Source organism: Rhinatrema bivittatum, chromosome 18 (genome assembly GCF_901001135.1).
Source record: "Rhinatrema bivittatum chromosome 18, aRhiBiv1.1, whole genome shotgun sequence".
In the NCBI taxonomy this organism is placed as follows: domain Eukaryota; kingdom Metazoa; phylum Chordata; class Amphibia; order Gymnophiona; family Rhinatrematidae; genus Rhinatrema; species Rhinatrema bivittatum.
In genome coordinates, this window is record NC_042632.1 from 50,413,237 (window position 1) to 50,436,658 (window position 23,422).

At 45.2% G+C, this 23,422-nt stretch overlaps 1 protein-coding gene across 2 annotated transcripts in view; it reads left to right on the top strand.

Annotated features, from left to right (window-relative positions):
- The window catches only part of RAD50 (RAD50 double strand break repair protein), an 87,194-nt gene that overhangs the window by 52,627 nt on the left and 11,145 nt on the right, over nucleotides 1-23,422 (top strand). For both annotated transcript variants that reach the window (XM_029583355.1, XM_029583356.1), the window contains exons 17-22: nucleotides 1,631-1,824; nucleotides 2,750-2,860; nucleotides 4,043-4,135; nucleotides 4,231-4,344; nucleotides 6,119-6,246; nucleotides 12,920-13,144. In XM_029583355.1, coding sequence (XP_029439215.1) covers nucleotides 1,631-1,824; nucleotides 2,750-2,860; nucleotides 4,043-4,135; nucleotides 4,231-4,344; nucleotides 6,119-6,246; nucleotides 12,920-13,144 — 865 coding nt within the window. The remainder of the gene's footprint in view (nucleotides 1-1,630; nucleotides 1,825-2,749; nucleotides 2,861-4,042; nucleotides 4,136-4,230; nucleotides 4,345-6,118; nucleotides 6,247-12,919; nucleotides 13,145-23,422) is intronic.

A 23,422-nucleotide genomic window follows, 5' to 3' on the forward strand; every position in this document is an offset into this window, starting at 1 on the left:
TAGTATGCTTCTTACAAAGTAAGTTATTTGTCTGTGTGCTTGACCTTTTGCATCCTGATACAAGTCTGTTGCATACTGAATATTTCAGTTGTTTGCTTTTTATTATGTCATATTTTTGTTGTGTGAAGTTTTTTTTATATAATGTACTGGATTTTTTTGTAAACCACTTTGATGCTGTATCGAAGAGCAAGTCAATCAAATTGAATAATAATATGATTTTATTTATTTATGAGTAAGCTTAACATGCTGTGGTGGAATATGGGGGGAGGGGGGGGCGAGAGGGCAAGTTTGAAAAGTCGTTTAGCTGTGTAAAGAGCTATGTGCTCGGGCAAAAGAGCTGTTTGAAGATTTCCCACTGCATTTCTCACAAGTACCTGGATTTTCATGGAAGTGTTTCCATGGGGGAATTAGGCCAGGGCAGGCAACAGCAATCGTAACCTTTGCTGGAAAAAATTACCTACACTACAAAGCAAGCGCATATCTCTGCAGTTGCTTTTGCCTTGGGCAGTTTTCAAAGGAAAATAACATGGTATACTTTTCCTTTGAGTATTGCTGCAAAGCTGTACCATCAGGCTTTGCAGAATTCCATAGTTTGGGGGGGGGGGGGGGGGTTGTTTGTTTTTATACACTGCCCCCCAAAGAACAAAAATTATTTAACTTTTTTATTTATACAGTTTTATAATAGAACTTCAAGAAAATATCTTGAGATAGATACAGTCACAGTAACATCAGGTGTCAAAGGACAAGAGATAGGCAGAGAATACAAATAATACCCCTGGTGCCCCCAGTCCAGAAATTACAGTGATCCAAGTCTCAGTCCCCGAAGGAAAAAAAAACATTCAGACATAGCAGAAAAAAAGGGGAGCAGGACAAGATTAAAAGGAGCCCAGCTTTTACAGTACCTGAAACACTTGAGTTTGGACAAACTTTTGCTCCGAGGAAAATATTGAATGAAGTGAAAGATATATTTAATTAAGAGGATGGATGGGCTCTGCCTTCACCAGCCATTCTAGAGGAGTGGCTTGTGCTCCGTTCATAAAACGGGTGCATACATAAAATCTACAAGGGAAGTGGCCTGTATCCCTTGAGAGTCACAGGAATGTTTTAATGCTGAGCATCTGACTGTGACAAAATACATGCCCCGGCTCCAGTGAGTGCTGACTCCCTCCATAAGATACTGAATCTGGCTGCTGCTTACCTGTAGGAAAATTTGATGTTACCTGGAGATTTCACTACTGCATTAGTATGACCTGGAAGGATCGTAGGAGAGCACTGAGATCTGCACTTCTGGACGCAGTGAATTCTCGGGTGGAATTCACTGAGATGTGGAGGTTAAATAAATAAATAAATCCTAGCAACATGTGAGTCCTTATCCATGAGAGATTGTATGCTTTACGGCTGGGGACCATGTACACAGTGTTCAGAGTGTACGGTGTCTAGCCAGAGGTATCTCGGGTCATTAACAGTTAACAGATTGAATTACTGGTTCAGAAGCGGGAGTTTACTGGAGTGGATGGGATGAGCACAGAGGATCCCTGGCTGTGGAGTGAGTGGAGCGCTATCTATGGGTGATTTGAAAGGGTGCCTCTTACATCTCTTTAACATCTGGATTTTTTTTTTAACCTTGTAGTTTCTGGTACTATTGAATTGAAACGTAAACTTATACAGGATCAACAAGAGCAGATCCAGCAGCTAAAGAGCACACTTAACGAGCTCAAATCAGAGAAACTTCAAATCTCGAGCAACCTACAGCGTCAACAGCAACTGGAGGAACAGACCGTGGAGCTAACCACAGAGGTCAAGGCCCTGCACAGGGAGATCAAAGTGAGAAACCCCATTGAATGGCCATAATCCCTTTTGTTTTGTGATAGCAAATATCTCTGGCACAAAGCTAGTGCCTCCTTTATTCCAAACTGTTTCTTACTCTGAAAGTTAAGGTAACTGTACTTCTTTTTTCTTGCCACTGTGTCAACCTGTTGTCCCACTGTACAAACTGCTAACATTTCCTAGCGTGTAGCCAGATGAATTCAGGACCAATGGGTTATTCTCCCCTGCCAGCAGATGGAGACAGAGTCAGATTTCAAAACTGACATCACCCTAGATACACCCCTGCAGTGACTTCAGCCCTTCAGTATTTCTCAGTCTCCAGCAGCTGGTGGACGTACCACTCCCTATGGTGATCGCTATACTTTTTGGAAGGAGAAATTCTACATTTAAATTGGAGAAATAATTGAGCCCTGCTCTTCTGTGGTGATACCTAAAAGTCCTTCCCCCAGTTGAGAATTCCTGAGGCGATTTTTGAGATCCCTCAGAGATGTGCCTTGGCCCAGGAACTTGTTCCTGGCTTGGATTTTGCTGCTTAAGCTGCTGAAAGGCAGCAGGTACAGGAAGCTGAGCACGGCTGTGATGGCCAAAGCCCTCTTGCCCCGCAGCCAGAGACCATCTCTGTGCTCAGCCGATAAGCGCTGAGCCCCCAGGTAAGCGGGAAAAAAAAAAGAGAGAATAAGTTACCTCCAGATTCAGAGACGTTTGGAGGGATTTTTCGGTAAGACTTCCTCCGGTCTCCTTGCTCGGCACGCCATACCAACGTCGTTCCTGATCCTGTTGGGGTAAGGGAAAGTGGGCTTCGAAGAGGGTTGAGCCTCCTTCCTCCCTACCCAGGTATCCAATCTGAGAATCAACGTGACTGTTGAGAGATCGAGAGAAAAACTGATGCGGTGCTGTTATGACCTTTGCACTTTCATTTCAGGATGCCAAGGACCAAGTTCTACCGCTGGAAAACACGTTAGAGAAGCTGCAGCAGGAGAAACAGGAACTGATTGATGTGAAGAACAGAAGCTGCAAAGCGGCTCAAGAAAAGGTGAAAGGGAGCAGTTGCTTCGCTTTTCATTTGCCATAATTTTGACTTTGTAGAGCCAGACTTCAGAAGCTCCTCCGTAGGCGTGACACCTGTACAGCCACGGTGCAGGACTGGAACCTGGCTGATAGAAGCTCACGTGTCGAGCAGCAGTGTTTACCCCTTCGTCAGTTTTCACAAGTATTTCCCCGGGTAAGACAACCTGATTGGAAATTTCCCTCCCCAAATGCGGTTAAAAGGACGCTCGACTGCCCGTAGCTCATGCGCTTTTAGTCCTGTTAAAAGGAGACGTTCCCTTTGATGTATTTAGGTTGAATCGGGGTGAGAGAGAACAACGGGTGTATACAGGATTTCCGTTCGGCCACCTGCACAGATAGGTGCTCATTTAGCGCTTGTACTCTGCGCCTGCTCATTTTTAAAGGGAAAATGACAGAATTGTTTCCCTCTGAGAGCTGGCGCAGTGTACACGGGCTTAAAATAGCCTTGTTTGTGTGCAAAGTACACAGGTTATTAGAAGTTATCCCCTTTACTGCTAAAGTCTTCCTTGGGTAAGAACCATCTGGTCCAAGAGATACGACTGTTATTTCTAAAACATTCAGCATATCCGCCACTGTGTCAGTCGGCCTTTTCCATGACTGCCTCCGAGAGTTTATTTCCCGTACTATGAGCATTAGTATGCATAGCTTTCCAGATGTTGCTCTTGTTTCCCAAGGGTTTAAAGATGCACTTACCTGAGTATTTTTGCCTACCTGAGGGCTTTTGCAGCCTGAATGCATTAATTTGCATGTTTTAGCATTAAATTTTAGCTGTTAATGCACACACAACTTGCAGTACTGTAGGCCACTCAAAAATTGTCCCCGTAGTTATATTGTATTGCTATTTATTGTATTATTGCCATGCTTTGTGAATTGCATTGGGTTGGGCCTTGTCTAAGGAAGGCGGCATACAGAAATAACATATAGGCTTACTAATTCCTGTGTTCCATCTTGCTTATTTCCTGCACAAATTACACCATGCCCTCTGGATGCGATTGGTCCATATTGGCTGTGATGTCACAACCGACGTCACTTAACCCAATCAGAGTCTTTTTACAGTGAAAGCACTGTCCCTTGTTACTGAAATCCACAATATCGGCCAGGCTTTTTTTTTTTTTCCAGTGCACTAATGGGTGAGCTCTTCTTGCAGCTAAACGATGTGAAAGAGAAGATGAAAACCATCACTTCCTTCATGAAGGAAATCGAGAAGTACGTTCAGGATGGAAGAGAAGACTATAAGGAGGTAAGCAGAGCCACAGGCACAGATTGGAGAGAGTGGAAGGATGCCCAAAAGTAATTTCATCGCGCCATGGACTCACAAAGCTTCCTTCCCTGCAGCAAAAGGAGAACGAGCTGCATGAGATAACAACTCAGCTGAACGAGTGTGAAAAGCACAAAGAGAAGATCAACAAAGAGATGGTGACCATCCGGCAGGATATTGACACACAGAAGGTAAATACCTGGGTTTTCAAGAGCCTGTTAAAAGCAATTATAAATTACAGCATAGGCTGTAATCTCTTCTCCTTCATCTAAGTTGCATCTGGCAATTATTAGTCACGTTGGTAGATTTGCCACATGTAGATCCTTCTGGGGTTTTTTTTTATCTTTTTTTCACATTTTTGTTTGTAAAGTTCAGAACATATTTACCCTTGGGCTAGCCCAATGGCTCAGGTGGCAAGTGCCGTGCACTGACATGGAGAAAAGGTCCCCAGTTCGATCCTTGAGTCTTGTCTTCCACTCCCCAGGTTGGCGGGGGCTGAAGATGCTGCAGATTCAGCATTGAAAGTACTGTGGAGCGGGAATGGGGGGCCGGTGTTGGGGTGTGAGTCATGGTCATTGCTTAAGTGCGACAAGCTAGTGACTGGATTCAGAGCCTAAGATTGCCAGATAGAAGAAAGAAGCCTTGGTGCACATCCACCATTGCTGCAATGACCAAAACTAGGTGCGCTGGGGGGAGGTGGGGGCGAATCTATGGAGAGTGACTAAAGACTCAGGGTACCATATCCCAGCCCTGGTTCTAAGTGAACTGAAAGTACAGCCAGGTCCAACAATGCAAACATATTTATCCTTAATTAATTTAAGGTATAAAATGGTCGGTTATCTTTGTTCTAAAACATATAGGGACAGACTTAAATAGGTACACCTTAGAGGAAGATGGGCTGAGGGATCTATGATAGAGACATTTAAATACCTGCAAGGTTTCCATGCACAGGAGGTGAGACTCTTTCAACAGAAAGGAGGCTCTGGAATTTGAGGGGTCATGGGAAGAGAGCGAAAAGGGGTAAACTGAGGAGTATTCTAAGGAAATATTTCTTTACAAAAAGGTGGTGGAGGCATGGAGCAGCCTCCCAGTGGAGGAGGTGGAGATAGGGGCAGTATCTGAATTCTAGAAAGCTTGATATAAGCACAGGGGATCTCTGAGGGGAGTGGGAGGGATTATAGAGCTGAGCAGTTGGATGGGCAGGAGAGAGGCCATATAGTCTTCTATTTTTTTTCTGCCATCTTGTTTCTGGGTTTCTATGAAAGGTACCATCTGGACTATGGTTTTATCGGTACATCGTCAGACTTTAACATGCTTAAGGGTGCGATGTTCATCGTAGTGGTGGTTGCTCCCATCCACACCTGGAAGACCTAACTAATGCATCAGAGGACATTAGGGTGTAGCAGTTCAATAAGTAAAATTCGCTGTTTTGCCTCCCTTCCCTGCTGGAAGGGAGGCAAAACAGTCCAGACTCCTCTGTTTTGCCTCCCTTCCAGAGATGGAAACAGAGAAAGTTTCACAGGCACCGCCTTGTAACCTGGTGTGCCACCTGCAGCTCCTCAGTATTTCTCTGTCTCCAGCAGATGGAGGTGGTGCAGAACCTGCGGATATGAAATGTGAAGCGTCTGTACCCCAATTTGTAAAAGCATAATTTCTCTTCCCCGATTTCTCACTGTGTAAATAGTATCTGAGCACAGCTCACGCTACAGATGTGCCACAGAATTGCCCCAATGTTAAATAGTTTCTGGCTGCAGAATCTCATGTATCTGTCTGTACAATCTACATTCAAGGAGTTGCAGAAAACTCGAAGGGCTTTGACCTGGAATGTCACCAGATGCAGAGCACAATGTGTGGGATTATAGTTGTCCACAGTCTCCTTTTTCTTGGAAAACCCTCTGGGCGTTTGAACTCAGTCTAATTCACAGTTTAAACTGCTGGTGACCACTGTTGTGTGTCTCCCCTCAGGTTCAGGAGAGGTGGCTGCAGGACAACCTGACATTAAGGAAAAGGAAGGAAGAGCTGAAAGAGGTTGATGAAGAAATGAAGAAAAGTTTGAAGGACATGGGTGACATGAAAGTCATGGAAATGAGAAGGCAAGTTTGCTGAAAGCTGGAAGAGAATTCTTTATCTCCCAGGTGGAACCTTGAGGAGGTGGGAGATGTTTTAGAAGTCATTTCAATTTATCCCATGTTTGTAAAGAGATAAATATCAATATACATTCAAATTAAGGCTATTTGCACAGGTAAAGAGTATCTGGGTGAATTTGCCTTTTCTCGAGGTGCTAAAAATACAAGTAGAGTTCCACAATGCACAGACTTCTAGCTGCTTTTGGGCGAGGTATTAACAGGGAAGGGGCATGATTGGGAAAAAAAACTGTGTAGATTATATTTTCAAATCTAAGCGCATTATTTTGTATAAAAACTTTACTCGTACATGCAACAGTGCAAGTGCTGATAGCGGTTTTAAAAAGGAATGTGTGTACTTTTCACTTTGAAATTTAGTGCGAAGTGTCCACTGACTTTGCACAAAAGCAAACAGTTTGAAAATTGTGGTTCCCTGTATGTACCACAGATCAGTCCCGACTCCTGGGTTTTGCCTCCCTGCCAGCAGATGGAGACAGAGAAAGTTTCACTGACACTGTACATAACGCAGTGTGCCAACTGCAGTCCCTCAGTATTTCTCTGTCTCCAGCAGATGGTAGCTGGTATAAAGCCTGCAGTCTGGAGAGAGGGGAAAAAAAAAAGAATAAAAGACAAAATTTCTGGATCCTCCTAGGCGGTTGTGAGGTCTTAGTGGGGCCACCCTCCCCTGGTTTGAGGCAGGTGAACAGGGGGTTGATGACTTCTGATAGCTCGGTCTGGAGGTTCGGGGAGTGGACATCTGATGGTCCAGATCCTTCAACCCCATGAGACAGTGGTGGAACCTGCTGCCAGTTCTGCACTGCAAGCTGAGAGGAGCAGGGAAGTATCACTTTTATTCGGTTTGTCCTGGGCTGGGTCACTAAAGTTTGGCGAGAGGAGACAGATATAGCCAGTGGTCTGTCTCTTTTCTGATCTGCCATGTGGCTTGCACTCCTGAAACCTGAACCTCTGCACCAAAGGAAAGTATTGGTTTCTATGGATCTTTATTTATTCTCAGAGAGTTTAGAAAAAAAAAAAAAAAGAGAGGACAAGGAACTAGAAGAAGGAATCTGCAGCAGCGAGGTACCAGGGGGGGAAGCTACCTCATCAGCTCGGGGAGCTCAGCGATGAGGTTTTTCAGAGCTTCTCTGCCTGCGAAGGAGACCGGGTGTTGGCTCCCTGGCACTGAGGGACTGTTCCCCTGCTTGCCGTTGAGGTGCTGGTGGTGCCGCAGGTGCAGGGAGGAACAGTGTATGCGTGCAGCGAAAGTACAATGGCGTTCAGGGGTCTGTCGAGCATGACCGCACCGGTAGAACAAGCCTTTTGGGTGACGGGGTCTAGCTCTGAGGCTTTCCCCCCTCAGCGCAGAAACAGCAGCCATTTTCGATTCCCTAGCAGCATCGGCAGGGGAATCCCCTCCTCAACTATCACTGGCAGTTCCCTGTCCCGCAGAGCTGCAGAGAGGCACTTGCACTGAGGAGGAGTTTCTGGTTCTGTGGAGGTCTCCTGCTGGTTTTAATTTGCTTATGGTCAAAATGTGTTTAGCCGGATGCTGCCTCTTGGTCTCAGTATCCATGGATTCTCGGCCAATCAAGAGGTCTGAGCTGTGGAGAAGCTCTTCAGGGCGAAGATTTTCGGTGCCGGATGTTAAATGGATCTGGGCCTAAACAAGCTGAAGGTGCAGGCAGATTTTGCTTAGCCATGTGGTAGGCCATGGCTAAGCATAAGACCGTGACCTAGATTTAAGCGTTTACGTCTGTGACCTACACTTGATTGCGTATTTGCACAGGTACTTGAGCGCGTACGGCCGCGACCTGGACTAGAGTGCTTATTTGGGCAGGCACTTGTGCGCATAAGACTGCAGCCTAAACTTGAGCACGTATTTGCGCAGGTACTTGTGCGCGTATGACCATAGACTATATTTATTTATTTTTATTTAACAACTTTTTTATACCGACATTCGTGGGTACATCATATTGGTTTACATGGAACTAAGAGAAATACAGTGAACGGGGGGGAGGGGAGGGGAAGAAACGGGGTATAACAGGGTAAAGGCATAACAGAAAAAGTCTAATTGGATGCAACTAACAAGAGAAATAATATTATATAATGAAAGTTATAATAATAATAAACATAAAATAATATAAAAGAAACATGAAATAGTTAGTATATGAGTGAGTATTTGCGCATGTACTTGTGCGCGTACAACAACGACCTAGTCTTGAGTGCATATTTGTGCTCGTCCTAGAAGGGTATGCATATTGGCCCAGGTGGCATTGGTGTGCGCACAGGAGGCAGCCTAGAGCCAAAGTTCAGGAGAGCTAGGCGCCTGGATCAAACAGGTCCTTGATATCTGTGAGGCTTTGCCGTCTGATAGTATTTCAGTCCTCACTCTCTCCGTTTGTGTCAGCACTGTTTAGAAGCTCAAAGCAATTTAACTACTACAGCTTTTGCCCATGTTGTGACATCCCCTCAGCCTATGGTGTGTCTGGTGAGGGAGTGGAGTGGGAGGTGAGGCAATTGTCCGTTCTCCTCCTCCCTTGTTCCCGAGGGCAGAAGCTTCTCCAAGAGAGAGAGATTGGAGAGAGCAAGTTTGGGCCTTTGGGCTCCAACATAGACCCATCCTCCTCCTGGGTGGAATGTGTTTCCATGGCCTAAAGACCTTTCTGCAGGGGCGCCCAGCAAAGGTGAAGCAACCTACTAGTAGGGATCACATGCTTGGGGCTCTCTGTCACAGCAGGCAAATGCCACAGGGAGGCTATCCCTGGTAATGTTCAAGGGGGTGTGGATCATGAGACATCAAAAGATTCCAATGGGGAAATGGCTTTCTCACCTCTAGAAGAGGAAGAATTGTATATGATTGAGAGCCGCTTTGGACTCTGCTCAGTTTTTTTTCTTTTTTTAATAGAGATGTCTTGCTGGCTCAGACACTGAACATGCTTAGTGTGGTCGGAAGTCAATTTTAGGTTAAACGTCCTATTTCTTTTCTCTCCGCATCAAATTCAAGAGATATTGGATTTAAAGAAGGTAAACTCTGAGGTCCATCATAGCAGCAGTACTCAAGGGAGACTTCTTGAAATCTCTCGCCTTGATAGAGGCGTATCTGCACATAGCCATCAGGCTGGAGCACCAGATATTCTGAAAGTTCATGGTCCTAGGGGAACATTTTTTGTTTCAAGCCCTTCCTTCGACTGGCGATGGCTCCATGTATCTTTATCAAGGTGATGGTGGTGAGGGCGGCTGCATTGCAAAAGGAAGGTGTGTTGGTGTATCTGTATCTGGATGACTGGCTCATTTGTGCGAAATCAGATGACCTCTGTTGACAATCGGTACAAAAGGTACCGATGTGCTTGAAGTCTCTAGGATGGTTGGTGAACATAGCAATGAGCCATTTAGTTCTTTTAAAAACTCTGGAGTATCTGGGAACTCATTTCGACACACTGATCCTGGTACGTACAGGGAAAGAGTGTTTCTCACCGAGAGAGATTGGTAAAATTGCAAAGTCAGATTAGGCTTCTGCTAGAGCTTTCAGTGCCCAGGGTCTGGGACTATTTACAAGTCCTGGGTTCTATGGCATCAACATTGGAATTAATGCATTGGACGTTCACACATGTGACTTCTGTAGGAGGCTCTTCTCTCCTGCTGGAATTTGTTATTGGAAAAGTTTCATCTTCCTCTTCCGTTCGAGAGGGAAGCCAGGGCCAGTCTTTCATGGTGGCTTACTCACATCATTCTTGAGCGTGGTGTGGAACTGGAGATTCCGAATTGGATAATAGTCACCATTGATGGAAGCCTCTCCGGATGAAGGGCAACGTGGCAAGATCAGTCGGAGCAAGGTCATGGTTGAAACAGTAGGCCTCCTAGCCTATCAATTGGTTTGAGACAAGAGCAGTACATTTCGCATTGCTTGCCTGTCTGCCAAGGTTACATGGCCATCCAGTAGCTGGCTTGTTACGGCGGTTACTACCCCAAACCAAATGTGCCTGATACTTCACTTTCGATGCATATCCAGCATGGCTCTCTGCTTCAACAGCATGGGAGAAGAATAAACTGATACTTCAAGCATATCCAGCATAGCTCCCTGCTTCAACAGCAGGGGAGAAGAAAAACAACCAATAAGGGCTGTATAACATAGTCTGGGTAAAACAAATAAGCATGGGAGTAGCTTGCTTATTGCAGCGGTTACTACCCCTACTACCCCTAACTTATCAGCTAGATATTCACTTGGATGCAGCTCCATCACTGCTTTCTACATTAATGGTGAGGGTGGAAGGGAAATAGAACCAAGAGCTAAGAGAAACAGATAAGTATGAGAGAAAAAAGTGTGTGAAGCTTGCTGGGCAGACTGGATGGGCCATTTGGTCTTCTGCCGTCATTTCTATGTTTCTATGTTTCAGTATGGATCCTATAAGACAATGCGGCGACGGTGGTCTACATCAACATCAAGGTGGAATCAATCAGGCAGTGGCTCGAGAGGCCCCAGAGTTGATACTCTGGGAAGAGCAGCACTTGGAATAGTTGGCCGAGTCTCACATCGCTGGAGTGAATAACATTCAGGTGGATTTTATCAGTCGGATAAAGTTAGACCCCAAGGAATGGAAGCTGTCTGAGGCAATGATATGTCTCATTCATGGAAGATGGAATATCCCAACCAAAGAACACCAAGGTATTGTGGATTTACACGGTACAAAGGAATCTGAGCTCTGGTCTTGCCATGGACTCGAGGGATTCTTCTTTGTCTTTCCTCCCATGGCCTCTGGTGGACAAAAGATTTCGGCAGATAGAGAAACTTCTGGGCAATGTGATCCTGGTAGCTCCAGAATAGCCACATCGACCATGCTTCCCAGATCTGATCAACATGGCCATAGATGGGCCCCTGAGGTTCGGACATCGGTCGATTTTTTTTTTTTCCACCAGGGCCCAATAGGTGATATTCCGAAGCGGTTATTTCCACCTTATTGCAGTCTAGGCTATCTTCTACATGCTTGACATATGTGCAAATTTTGAGGATCTTCGAGTCCTGGTCTGCTGTTGACAGAGTGCATCCTCAGTCTGTTCAGGCTATGGTGTTGCATATTTTGGCTTTTCTACAGAAAGCTGGTCAAGGAACTGGCCTTTAACTGTCTGAGTGTCCAAGTAGTGATACTGGGTTGTCTCTGGGGTAAGGTGCAAGGGTATTGTCTGTCTGCACATTCGGATGTTATACGGTTCCTTCAGGGAGCTAAGAACTTGTTCTCTGGTGTGGAACACTTGTCCATCTTGGAATCTGAATCTAGTCCTTAGAGGATTGTGTGATGCTCGGTTTGAACCACTAAAGAAAGCTACGGTTAAGGACTTGACTCTTAAAGTGGCTTTCCTGGTGGCTATTTGTTCAGCCAGGAGAATTTCAGAGCTCCAGGCACCGTCATGTTGCGATCCCTTCCTACAGATGCCTGATTTGGGGGTCTCGGCGTTCCATCTTATGACAGTAGAGCTTCCAGCTTTTATGGATTAGGATTCCTCTACTCCTCATGCGAGGAAGCTTAGGCTCTTAGATTGGAGACATGCATTACAGAGGTATCTAAAGGTCACTGATGATTTCCGTATCGGATCAGCTCTTTGTACTGTGGAGTGGTCCAAAGAAGGGAAATAAGTTGTCTAAGGCTACAGTTGTGCAGTAGCTGAAGGAAGCGATCGAGTTGACTTACATTTCTAAAGGGTGCTTGCTGCCGAAGGGATTTAGTGGCGCATTTGACGCATTCTCAGGCAAGTTCCTGGGCTAAGTCACAAGCGTCTCAGCATGAAATTTGTTGGGCAGCTACTGGGAAGTCGTTGCACACTTTTGCTAGGCATTATCGCTTGAATGTCTGGGATCCAGCTTCCATGTGTCTAGTGAGAGTGTTCTACGAACCAAACTCTCCCAGTCCTACCCGAGTTAAGGGGAGCTTAGGAACATCCCAGGAATCTGGACTGATCTGTGTACATACAAGGAAAGGAAAATTGGTTCTTACCTGCTAACTTTTGTTCCTGTAGTGCCACAGATCAGTCCAGAGACCCACTCATTTATTGGGGGGAAGAGTCCGCTGCTTGCTTTGTATATAGTGTGGAGTTATTGGAGATTTTCAGTGCTGATCGCTTATGTTAAATTTGAGAAACGAGCTTTCCATTGTCTTTTTGGGCAACTTCACCTTCTTCCGGCTCGTTGGAGGCGAGCGAGTTTGCTTAGAGATTTATGGGTGTGCTGTCATCTTGGCTTGGGTACAGGTCAATACTGAGGGACTCAGGTGGCACTGGGTTATGTAGCAGTGTCAGTGAAACTTTCTCTGTCTCCATCTGCTGGCAGGGAGGCAAAACCCAGGAGTCTGGACTGATCTATGTTACCTCAGGAATGAAAATTAGCAGGTTAGAACCAATTTTCCTGTGGTAAATGCAAAGTGCAATTAATTTTTAAAATACTTTGTTAATTGGGGACTTCACTCTAAAAACTCAATATAACCTGCCTCTCCCCTAAGCCGCATTAAATTGCAGAATTTCAGTTTATGGTTTTCTTACTTCTCTGGGGAATCCAACAGGACCTGGGGCCATTCTTATAGCCTTGTAATTCTCTTCTCACAGTTACGCATAAGTTCTGAATAATAACTGTATGTCATTTTTCCCTGCTTGTCAGTGAACACCAGCATCTAGAGACAAAAATTGAAGACCTGAAGCGAAACCACAGCTTGGCACTTGGAAGGCAGAAAGGATTTGAGGAGGAAATCCTTCGATTCAGAAAGGAACTCCGTGAGCCCCAGTACAAAGAAGCCGAGGAGAAGTACCGAGACATGATGATCGTTATGAGAACAACGGAATTGGTAAACAAGGATCTCGACATTTATTACAAGACATTGGACCAGTAAGTAGCCCAGTGCCATTCCACTTGTATGTCCGTGGTAATACAGTGGCTCTTTGATATTAAACATCAGTGGGCAATAAACAGGATTATGCTTCTTGCATTGTGTTTGAAATGTCAGGTAGGTTATTGTTATAGTGAATCTGTGGTCTCATTGACAAACTTTCTTGCAACCATAGCATAGTGATAACAAGACTGCAACGTCTTAGTCAGGGCTTCCATTAAACGGAGTCAGTAACAATTCTGCATGCTTTTAAAGGTATTTGCAAGACATGTTTAATATAAAGGGTGATTCCATGTCTGAATTTAATTAGTATCTAGGTGTACATAGAGTTTGTGTTTTTTATTTTAACATTCATTTATTTCTTTATAGATTTTTTTATATTCTGCCTTTTCCAGATTAGTCTCAAAATGGATTACAATCAAATTACCGTTGAAAACGTACTACAGTAAAGCAAAATTAATCATCTAAACAGGAACAGGAAAGAGGGATAAAAAAGATAAAATTAGAGTTACGAAGGAGGTTAATTTGATTATTTATGGTAGTAAAAGGAGGGATGGAAGGGGACTGTGGTAAGGAATTTAGTTTCATGGGAGAAAGTCATTGACTGAGAAGATCTTCTGTGGTGAGACCCTATGGTCTGAACATGAATTTCGAATAGTCAATGGATGGAGTCCCTTAACATTGTCACTGCTTGTTGCCATTTTAAGTGAAACTAGGGGAAGGCCTGATTGAATATCCAGGCCTTGCCTCTCTTCCATTATACAAGAATCAGCTTGTAAAATGTACAAAGAATAGAAAGAAAGCTTTGAAACCTGACTCCGTCTCCATCTGCTGGCAGGGGAGCACATAACCCATTGGTCCTGAGACCATCTGGCTGCACGCTAGGAAAATAAAGAAAATAGTCCTAAAAGTCAGCTATGTGAGCCGGCCCAGTGTCGCAGTGCTGTGAACTTCCTTGTAGAAGGTCCCAGGTTCGATTTCAAAGTTGGGTCTTCCGCTCCCTGGATTGGCTGGAGCTGGAGATGGAGCAGTGAGAGCATTCACAGCCCCCTGTGGGAAGGGAGGGGGGAGGTGGGATCATGGTCATCACCCAAGGGTGACACCTAGTGGCCAGATTCAAGACCCATGATTGCAAGGTTCCAGAAGGCGCCCTGGTGCATGACCCTTGGCTCAGGACCATCACTGCAGCAAGCAGACATGGTACCTTGGGAGTGGGGGAATATGAAATACAGGAAAAGTCCTCAGGAGGCTGTGAATGAAGGCTTATGGTGCCAGATCCCAGACCTGGTTCCAGTTGAGCTACAACAGGAGCAAGAGGAAAATTGCTGAGTCAAAAAAAAAGTCAGCTGTATATGTAATGTTGGCGTATTCTCACTGCTTAAATTCGTGATCTCTAGTAGTGCTAGTATCACAGCTTATCACTTCTATAGTGCTCTAGACATACACAGCACTAGATGCGTCAAGAATGTACACCTCCACCGCACACCTCTTCACAAGAGGTGGCTGGTACGATATTGGCCTGCATTCCCAGTCTCCCAGTGTTTGGGAAGGCTTGAATTGTGGTGAACTGACACCTTCTTGGAAGGTTCTGCAGGGGTGGTGGGATGAGTTGGCAATAAATGGTGAAAGACATGTAACCGCCTCTGCCTTTGATGGATGAGATGGACAGATAATGTTTATTGAGCCTTTTGCTGGGTGTTTAAGCGTAATTTTTGTTTCATGGTTGTTCAAGTTGCTATGTTTGCTTTGTTTTCTGCAGTCTGGTTGCTTGTGGTGGTCGCTGCTTTGGATGGCTGTAATGTCTGGGAAAGGGGTTTACAGCAATAAATAGTTTAGTTTGTTTACTTAATTGCCTTTCTGATATAAAATCAAAGCCATAAGCCAATAAGTATAAAAAAAAGTGAAATACACACAGATTAGGCAGCTAGAGAGCTAATATTTACGTCTTCTAATGTAGCATGTCCAGGAATGAAAAATAATTGAATGTCGACCTCTTGATTTATATTCAAAGCGGATTACGTTCAGGTACTGTAGATATTTCCCTGTCCCCAGAGGGCTCACAGTCTAAGTATTTGAGTATATCGGTTTCCTTTGCTCTTTTAAGAGCCAATTCTACCACAACTAATTGGTGGGGTAATTGTACCCGTTCCAAACCCTGGGGATTTTTGTGCTCTAAATAATTTCTTCCTCTGTATTCTGAATCCTGCATTTTATCATTTTCACGTATGTCGTAGGTTGCATTGCATTGGACAGGTACCACCAGCAGAGTGTGGTCTGTTGATGCCACAGGATGCTCATATTTCCAGGACTGGCAGTTTCATCGTTAAATAAGAGTGGTGGTTTATGTAGGCAGCTTTACAGCTCTTAAGTTTTTTGGTTTTTTTTAGTTCAGTTTTCATAATTTCAGTTCCCTGTACGTACCCGGATCAGTCCAGACCTTGCCTCCTTTCCAGCAGGTGGAGACAGACTAAAACTGAAAGGGTATCCTATATCAGGACAGAGCCTACCCTGCAGCTCTTCAGTATTTGTCTGTCTCCAGCAGATGGATCAGCTCACTCTGCAGTTCCCAGATCTTGGCTACTTAGCCCTTTCCCTGTTGGGTTTCTTTCTCTCTTAAGGATCAAGCAAGTACCACTTTATTTTGAGTTAAAAAAAAAAACCAAAACCACCCTACCTTCTACCGTAGGCTCTGTTTATTTTTTCCGATCAGGAGACAGTCCTGTCTCCTGGCTCTTGTGGGGCTTAGGGGGGCTTGGCCCCTTGTGTTTTACATAGCCTAAGCCCTGTTTTCCCAGTGATCCTAAGTGGGGTGAAACTGGTGGTCCAGTCACTCCCCCCCCCCCCCCCCCCCCCCTTACCTGGCTTCTAAGACTACTATTGCTCGGTGGTTGAAGGAGGCGGTTTCCTCGGCCTATCTTTGCCAGGGTCGGGCGGTTCCTGAGGGCCTAAAGGCTCATTCGTTGCGTTCTCAGGCTACTTACTGGGCGGAGAGTCAATCGGTTTCTCCGCAAGAAATCTGCAGGGCCGCTACTTGGACGTCCCTGCATACTTTTGCTCGACACTGCCGTCTGGATGTGCAAGCACCGGTTTTTGGTTCCTTTGGTCGGCAGGTGCTTCGAGCGGGACTGTCTTGGTCCCATCCGGTTTAGGGAAGCTTTGGTGTACATCCCACGGTCTGCACTGATCCGGGTACGTACAGGGAAAGGAAAATTAGTTCTTGCCTGTTAATTTTCGTTCCTGTAGTACCTGTCGTCCACTCGAAGCTTTTCCTACAGGTTTCTGGATGTCAGTTCTACCTCTCTGTATTCAGGATACCGGAAGCATCTGTGTTGATGACAGAGACTATGCAAGAGTGTTCTTATACAGAGTTCCTTCAATGCTTGTAATTGTTACTCAGTTGAGTTTTCTGGTTACTTGCTTGATCTTCCTCTTTGGGGGTTTTCTTTGTTCTTTTCTGCTTTGACAATGGTTATACTGAAGGGCTACAGGGTAGGCTCTGTCCTGATATAGGATACCCTTCCAGTTTTGGTCTGTCTCCATCTGCTGGACAGGAGGCTCAATCCACGGTCTGGACTGATCCGTGGTACTACAGGAACGAAAATTAACCAAGGTAAGACCTAATTTTCCTCTACATCATGTCAGTTACAAATGTATTTTCTACTCAGTCCAGGTCATCATACTTGCTGATTTAGCCCCACTGTCCACATGACCATCCTGTCCCTCAAGTTGTGAGTCTTCGTATTCGATGCAGGGGTGCGGGGACCATCATGGGAATGGCATCTTTTGGTTGGGACAGGATATATTGGTGGAAGGAGAGGGAGGGGGGAGGATCAGGGATGTGGGAGAGGGGACGGGAGAATCCCTTCTCATACCCCCCTGCCTGTGCAGATTCCTTCTTTTTCTGACACTCATGCTGCCCACTTCTGGTTTCTCACAGTTCCCCAGTTGCCACAGAATCACTGGAAACTCGTAGCCCTTGGACTAAACCTCGCAGTACAAACATTTTCCGTGCTGTCATTTGACAGGGTTTTCTGTGGTGATGACTGAGCCTGTGTATCAGCAGGTTGCCTAAATGGAAGAGCTGAGTATGAGGAACCTTTGCAGTGTTCTCCAAAGCGCTAAGTCTGCCCTGCACGGTGGCTGTTATCTGTCCCTTTAAGGCAACACAGGAAACTACCATCTTGATATTTCAGGAAAAACAGATTAGCATCACTTATTGGTAATCATCTGAAAAAAAAAAAAGAAATGTCACAGTTCTAATGAGCAGAGAAGCAGTTTAATAGAAGCCTTTTGATGTAAATTGTCTTGGTGAATAATGCGCTTAGAAAAGGTACCTTATCTACATTGGTACTCGGGGTCCTCCATTGTAGTATCTGCACAGCAGGTACGGCAGTGGCAGTGAAAGGGCCGTCCTGCCATCCCAACCGGTGCATCTCTGTCATTCTCAAGGCCCAGATACTCAGAAAATTGAGCAAGCAATTTTAATAGATGTAGATGTGAGAGGTCTTGAACGAGTAGATGTGAATCGGTTATTTACACTTTCAAATAATGGAAGGACTAGGGGGCATTCCATGAAGTTAGCAAGTAGCACATTTAAGACTAATCGGAGAAAATTCTTTTTCACTCAACGCACAATAAAGCTCTGGAATTTGTTGCCAGAGGATGTGGTTAGTGCAGTTAGTGTTGCTGGGTTCATAAAAGGTTTGGATAAGTTCTTGGAGGAGAAGTCCATTAACGGCTATTAATCAAGTTTACTTAGGGAATAGCCACTGCTATTAATTGCATCAGTAGCATGGGATCTTCTTAGTGTTTGGGTAATTGCCAGGTTCTTGTGGCCTGGTTTGGCCTCTGTTGGAAACAGGATGCTGGGCTTGATGGACCCTTGGTCTGACCCAGCATGGCAATTTCTTATGTTCTTAATAATATCTGAAGTAAGTCAAAGTATTTTCTGAGATGGCGCTGATTAATGAAGGCGAAGCATTAGGACACTAGAAACTATCTTCCCCTTACCTTTTTATAAAGATTGCAAGTTCTTGGAAAGGAGCATGAAGTTTAGTAGAGATTTCTTTTTAAAAAGTAGAACTATACATATATTGATAGCGCACTGCAGATTAGATCTATGGGTGTCTTCTGCAGCAGAGTTCAGTAGAACGATTGAGACTTCCTCCACCCAAGGGGCTATGAATGCTGCCTCAACAGCCCCAGTTCCCTCTGCACCTGAGCGTGAAGCGCTGCCACTGGGCCACTAGACCAGCCCCATAGCTAAAAGGTTTTTTTTTCCCTAAACAGAAACCCCTAAGAGAGCAGGCATTTATCAGCCAGATAAACCGGGTAGTTGTCTGGCATATTTCTTCTGCATAAGGCTAGACGTCTTGTATGCTGTGTGATCTTATCCAGCAAGATAGGAAACTCCTAGTTCCTGGAAGTTCTTTCTAAGCGAATTTCATTCTTGCAAAAGTGCCTGTTGCCATCCCTATGTCTGTCCATCTGTACTCGTATCTAAGGCTCCCTGTGGATGGATTTGGCTGACGCTTACTGAGGTGCCAACACTTCCACCACGTCTCAGTTGCATCCAGGAGGACGGCACTCACAGATGTACTGAAAGAGCGAGGAGCGATACACAAGAAGACTAGGAAACTTGCCTTACTTGTGTTACATGAGAAGCTGACCCTTCTCTAGTGTGTTCATTTTTCGTTTGTTTGTACCATACAACACAAATGGGGTAATTTTCAAAAGCCATTAACCTACGTAAAGAGCACTTGTGCGGGTAAATCCTATGGACAATTCAGTCGTATAGGTTGTAGCAATTTTCAAAAGCCTACTTACATGGGTAAAGTGCATTTACACGTGTAGAACCCAACTTTAAGCATCTAAATACTTGTAAAACTTAGGCCCAAAGTGGTGTTCCCTTTCAATCCTTAGATCAGTCCAGACACATGGGTTTTTCATCCTTACCAGAAGATATATTAAGAGGCTTGAGGCCATCTTTGAATTTTGGTGATTTACAATTTTTGGTTCATTCATTTAATCACTCAGTCGATTATTTTAATATTCTATCTTTGTGTAACTTTTTTTTTTTTTTAATTTTGTATACTGTTTTCTAAATAAATGGTTCAATGCAGTTTACAACAATGTAGTTTACAACAATAATAAACACATTACAATTAATTGTTTTCATAAAATAGTCTTCAATTTTTTTCTAAAAATTTTCAAATCCCTTTCCAACCGCAGATCCACCAGCAATGCATTCCATAATGTACGTGCAACGTGTGAGAAAGCTGTGTTGCGTGTTATTTGTAGCTTATACTCTGGCACAGGGGGAATCACCAACAGATTGTCTGAATTTGATCTTAACTCTTTGTGGGAGTGTATTTCTTTCATTTGTTTACAAGACATCATGGATCTTTTCAATTTAACAGCTTAAAAACAATAATCAGTACTTTGTATTGAGTACGCCATTTTACAGGCAACCAAAGTAGTTGACACAAAACAGGACTAATATGGTCAGAGCATGTAAGACCCTTCAAGATCTGTGCTGCAGTATGTTGAATTAACTGTAATACTTTCATACTTGTTTGAGGTAAACCCACAAGAAGGCTATTACAATAATCTATTTGATTAAATTTCTGGGTTTGGCTACCAGAGTTAGTGTTTCCCCTGCAGACATTATATTAACAATTTCTCACAGGACAAGCAGGATGGTAGTCCTCACATATGGGTGACATCATCAGGATGGAGCCCAATCACGGAACACTTTTGTCAAAGTTTCTAGGACTTTGACTGGCACCTACTGGGCATGCCCAGCAATGCACTGACCCTGCATCCAGCAGGGGTCCCCCTTCAGTCTTCTTTTTTCCACGCAGCAGTAGCCTCACAGGTTAAGGAGCTCTCTTGAGATTCCTGACAGGAATTTTCCTCACGGAACTTCTTTCAAAATTTTCAAAACAATTCTACCCCATAGGGGTCCCCCTATCGATATCCATACTCCGCAGTTGAAAGGTAAGGTTTTATCCTTATTGCGGTCGATTCCCGTCGAGTTATCCCTTTGGGGCCTACTGGCCATCGACCGCACCGCGGCTAAACTTTTGTCGGAGAGCACTGGTGGGTCCAGTGCCTTCTACACCGATTCCATTATCAGTTGATGAGGAAACACCAATTCCCATTCCACCATCTGGGATCTTACCACCGACTCGTCCATCAATGCCATCGGTTCCTCCTTCAATGCCGTCGGTGCCTCCATCGATGCCGTCAGTGCCGCCGTCTATGCCTAGGCCTGGTCCTTCAGGATTAGCACCATTTCTCCCTGCTGGAGACCCACTAGGTGCTGGAGATCAGCCCTATAATCCTTGGACTGATGATTCGTCCCAGGATACAGATGATCTACCATCAGAGCCCTCTCCCTCAGATGAAAGACGACACTCTCCACCAGAAGATCTGTCTTTTATTAATTTCATCAAGGAAATGTCTGAAACCATTCCCTTTCAGCTGCAGACGGAAGAGGACTCTAGGCACAAGATGCTGGAAGTACTCCAATTTCTAGATGCTCCTAAGGAAATCATGTCTATACCTATCCATGAAATCCTGCTTGATCTCCTGAAGAGAAACTGGGAACACCCATGTTCGGTCCCACCTGTCAACCTCAAGACAGATGCCACCTATCTGGTGCAGTCAGCTCCTGGGTTCCAAAAGTCACAGTTGGATCATCACTCTGTGGTTGTTGAATCAGCCCAGAAGAAGGCACGACGTTCAAAACCTCATTCCTCCATACCTCCAAGGAAGGAACAAAAATCCCTGGATGCTTTTGGCAGGCGTGTCTTCCATGGCTCAATGCTCATATCTTGCATTGCCTCTTACCAGTTATACATGACCCAGTATAACAGAGACCTTTTTAAAAGGATCCAGGACTTCTCTGATTCTTTACCAGAGCAGCTCTAGACTCAACTTCATACTCTGGCTCAGAAAGGTCTAGATGCTGGAAAGCACGAGGTCCGCGCTGCATATATCTTTGACACTACCACTAGAGTGTCTGCAGTGGGAATTCGTGCAAGAAGACTGGGCCTGGCTCAAGACCAGAAGTCCAAGACAGGTTAGCAGATCTACCCTGTGTGGGCGATAATCTCTTCGGGGAAAAGATCCGAGAGACTTTCGCAGTTGAAGGACCACCATGAAACGTGCCAGCTTTCTTTTATGCCATCTGAGTTCCCTTCCACCCCTAAGAGAACTTTCAGACGTGACTCTAATCGGCCGACCTACAAGCCAAGGAAATTTTATCCTCCGGCTTCTAGAGTACACCCTTCCAGACCTTACCAAAAAGGTCAATCCAGGCAGACTCGGCCTCAAAAGTCTCAGCCAGCTTCTCAGCCTGGACCAGCGTCAGGGTTTTGACTCCTTCCTAGAGAGTGTAAGCCAACCTCCTCTTCCATCCATACCGGTCGGCGGTCGACTCTGCCACTTCAACAGCGCTTGGCATAGTGTCACCACAGACCAGTGGGTACTTGCAGTAGTTACTCAGGGTTACCACCTAAATTTCCTGACTGTTCCAGCGGACTCTCCACCTCGGCTGATGTGGGGGACATCCGACCAGTCTCCCTTGCTCAAACAGGAGGACTCATCCCTCCTCAAATTCCGAGCAATAGAGCCAGTGTCCCTCTCCCAGCAGGGTCAGGGGTTTTATTCCCGGTATTTTCTAATACCAAAAAAGTCAGGTGGCGTACGCCTGATACTGGACCTCGTCGCACTAAACAAATTTTTGCACAGAGAAAAATTCAAAATGGTAACCTTGGGCTCTCTACTTCCTCTTATCCAAAGAGAAGATTGGCTATGCTCTCTAGATCTCCAAGACACTTACACACACATCTCAATTACTCCATCTCATCGCAGATTCCTGGTCGGCCCTCATCATTTCCGGTACCGGGTACTACCATTCAGCCTGGCGTCCGTTCCACGAGTATTCACCAAGTGCCTGGTGGTGGTCGCAGCCTTCCTCAGGAATCAGGGTGTGCATGTCTACCCTTATCTCGATGATTGGTTGATAAGGGCTCTGACTCAGCAGGGCGCATTAACCTCCCTGCGTCTCACTATCAACATCCAGATCTCCTTAGGTTTCTAATCAACTATCCCAAATCCAAGATAGTTCCATCCCAAACCCTATCCTTTATAGGGGCCGACCTAAACACTATGCAGGCGAAAGCCTTCCTCCCCCAGGATCGTGCTTTCACCATAACATCTCTTGCGCATCAGCTAAAGACTTGAGTATCTTCAACTGCTCGTCACTTCCTCATACTGCTGGGTCACATGGTGTCCTCTGTGCATGTCACTCCGATGGCTCGCCTGGCCATGAGAGTAATGCAGTGGACTTTAAAATGCCAGTGGATTCAAGCTTGCAGCCAATGTACAGCATTATCCAGGTTACCAAACAGCTCCATCTGTCACTAGCCTGGTGGATGCACTACTCCAGTCTCATTCAAGGCCTTCCATTTCAGGCTCCAGATCCTCAAATTATCTTAACAGACACATCCAACCTCTGGTGGGGTGCACATGTGGGCGACCTGCAGATTCAGGGAACCTGGTCTTCAGAGGAAACCAAACACCAGATACATTTCCTGGAGCTATGGGCAATCAGGTATGTCCTCAAGGCCTTTCAGGATTGCCTATCAAACAAAGCCATCCTGATTCAAACTGACAATCAGGTTGCGATGTGGTACATCAACAAACAAGGGGGAACAGGCTCCTACCTCCTGGTCAGGAAGCTGCACAGATATGGGCATGGACCCTTTCCCGTTCGATGTGCCTCAGAGCAACCTACTTGCCAGGAATGAACAATGTGTTGGCGGACAAGCTGAGTCGCACTTTCCATCCACACGAGTGGTCTCTTAACCCCACAGTAGCGGACACGATATTCCAATGTTGGGGCTGCCCTCAAATAGACCTCTTTGCGTCTGTCCACAACCACAAAGTAGACAACTTCTGCTCTCTCATTCACAGTCACCACTCGCAACCAAGAGATGCCTTCGCCCTCTCCTGGGCCAGCGGTCTGGGAGCACTGAGAGGAGAGGATCACCTTGCTGGTGGCTGAAAGAATCAGTACCATTGTTTGTTAAACAGAACCAGTGAGTCACTCAGGAAAACTAACTGTAGTTTAAATCTCCAAAGGGATTGTTTTGCATTAATTTACCTTAGAAGCAGATTATATATTTCAAGGGAAGAGCTCAGTAACCCACATTCCAGTGGGAGCACTGAGAAGAGAGGATCACTTTGCTGATGTCTGAAAGGAATCA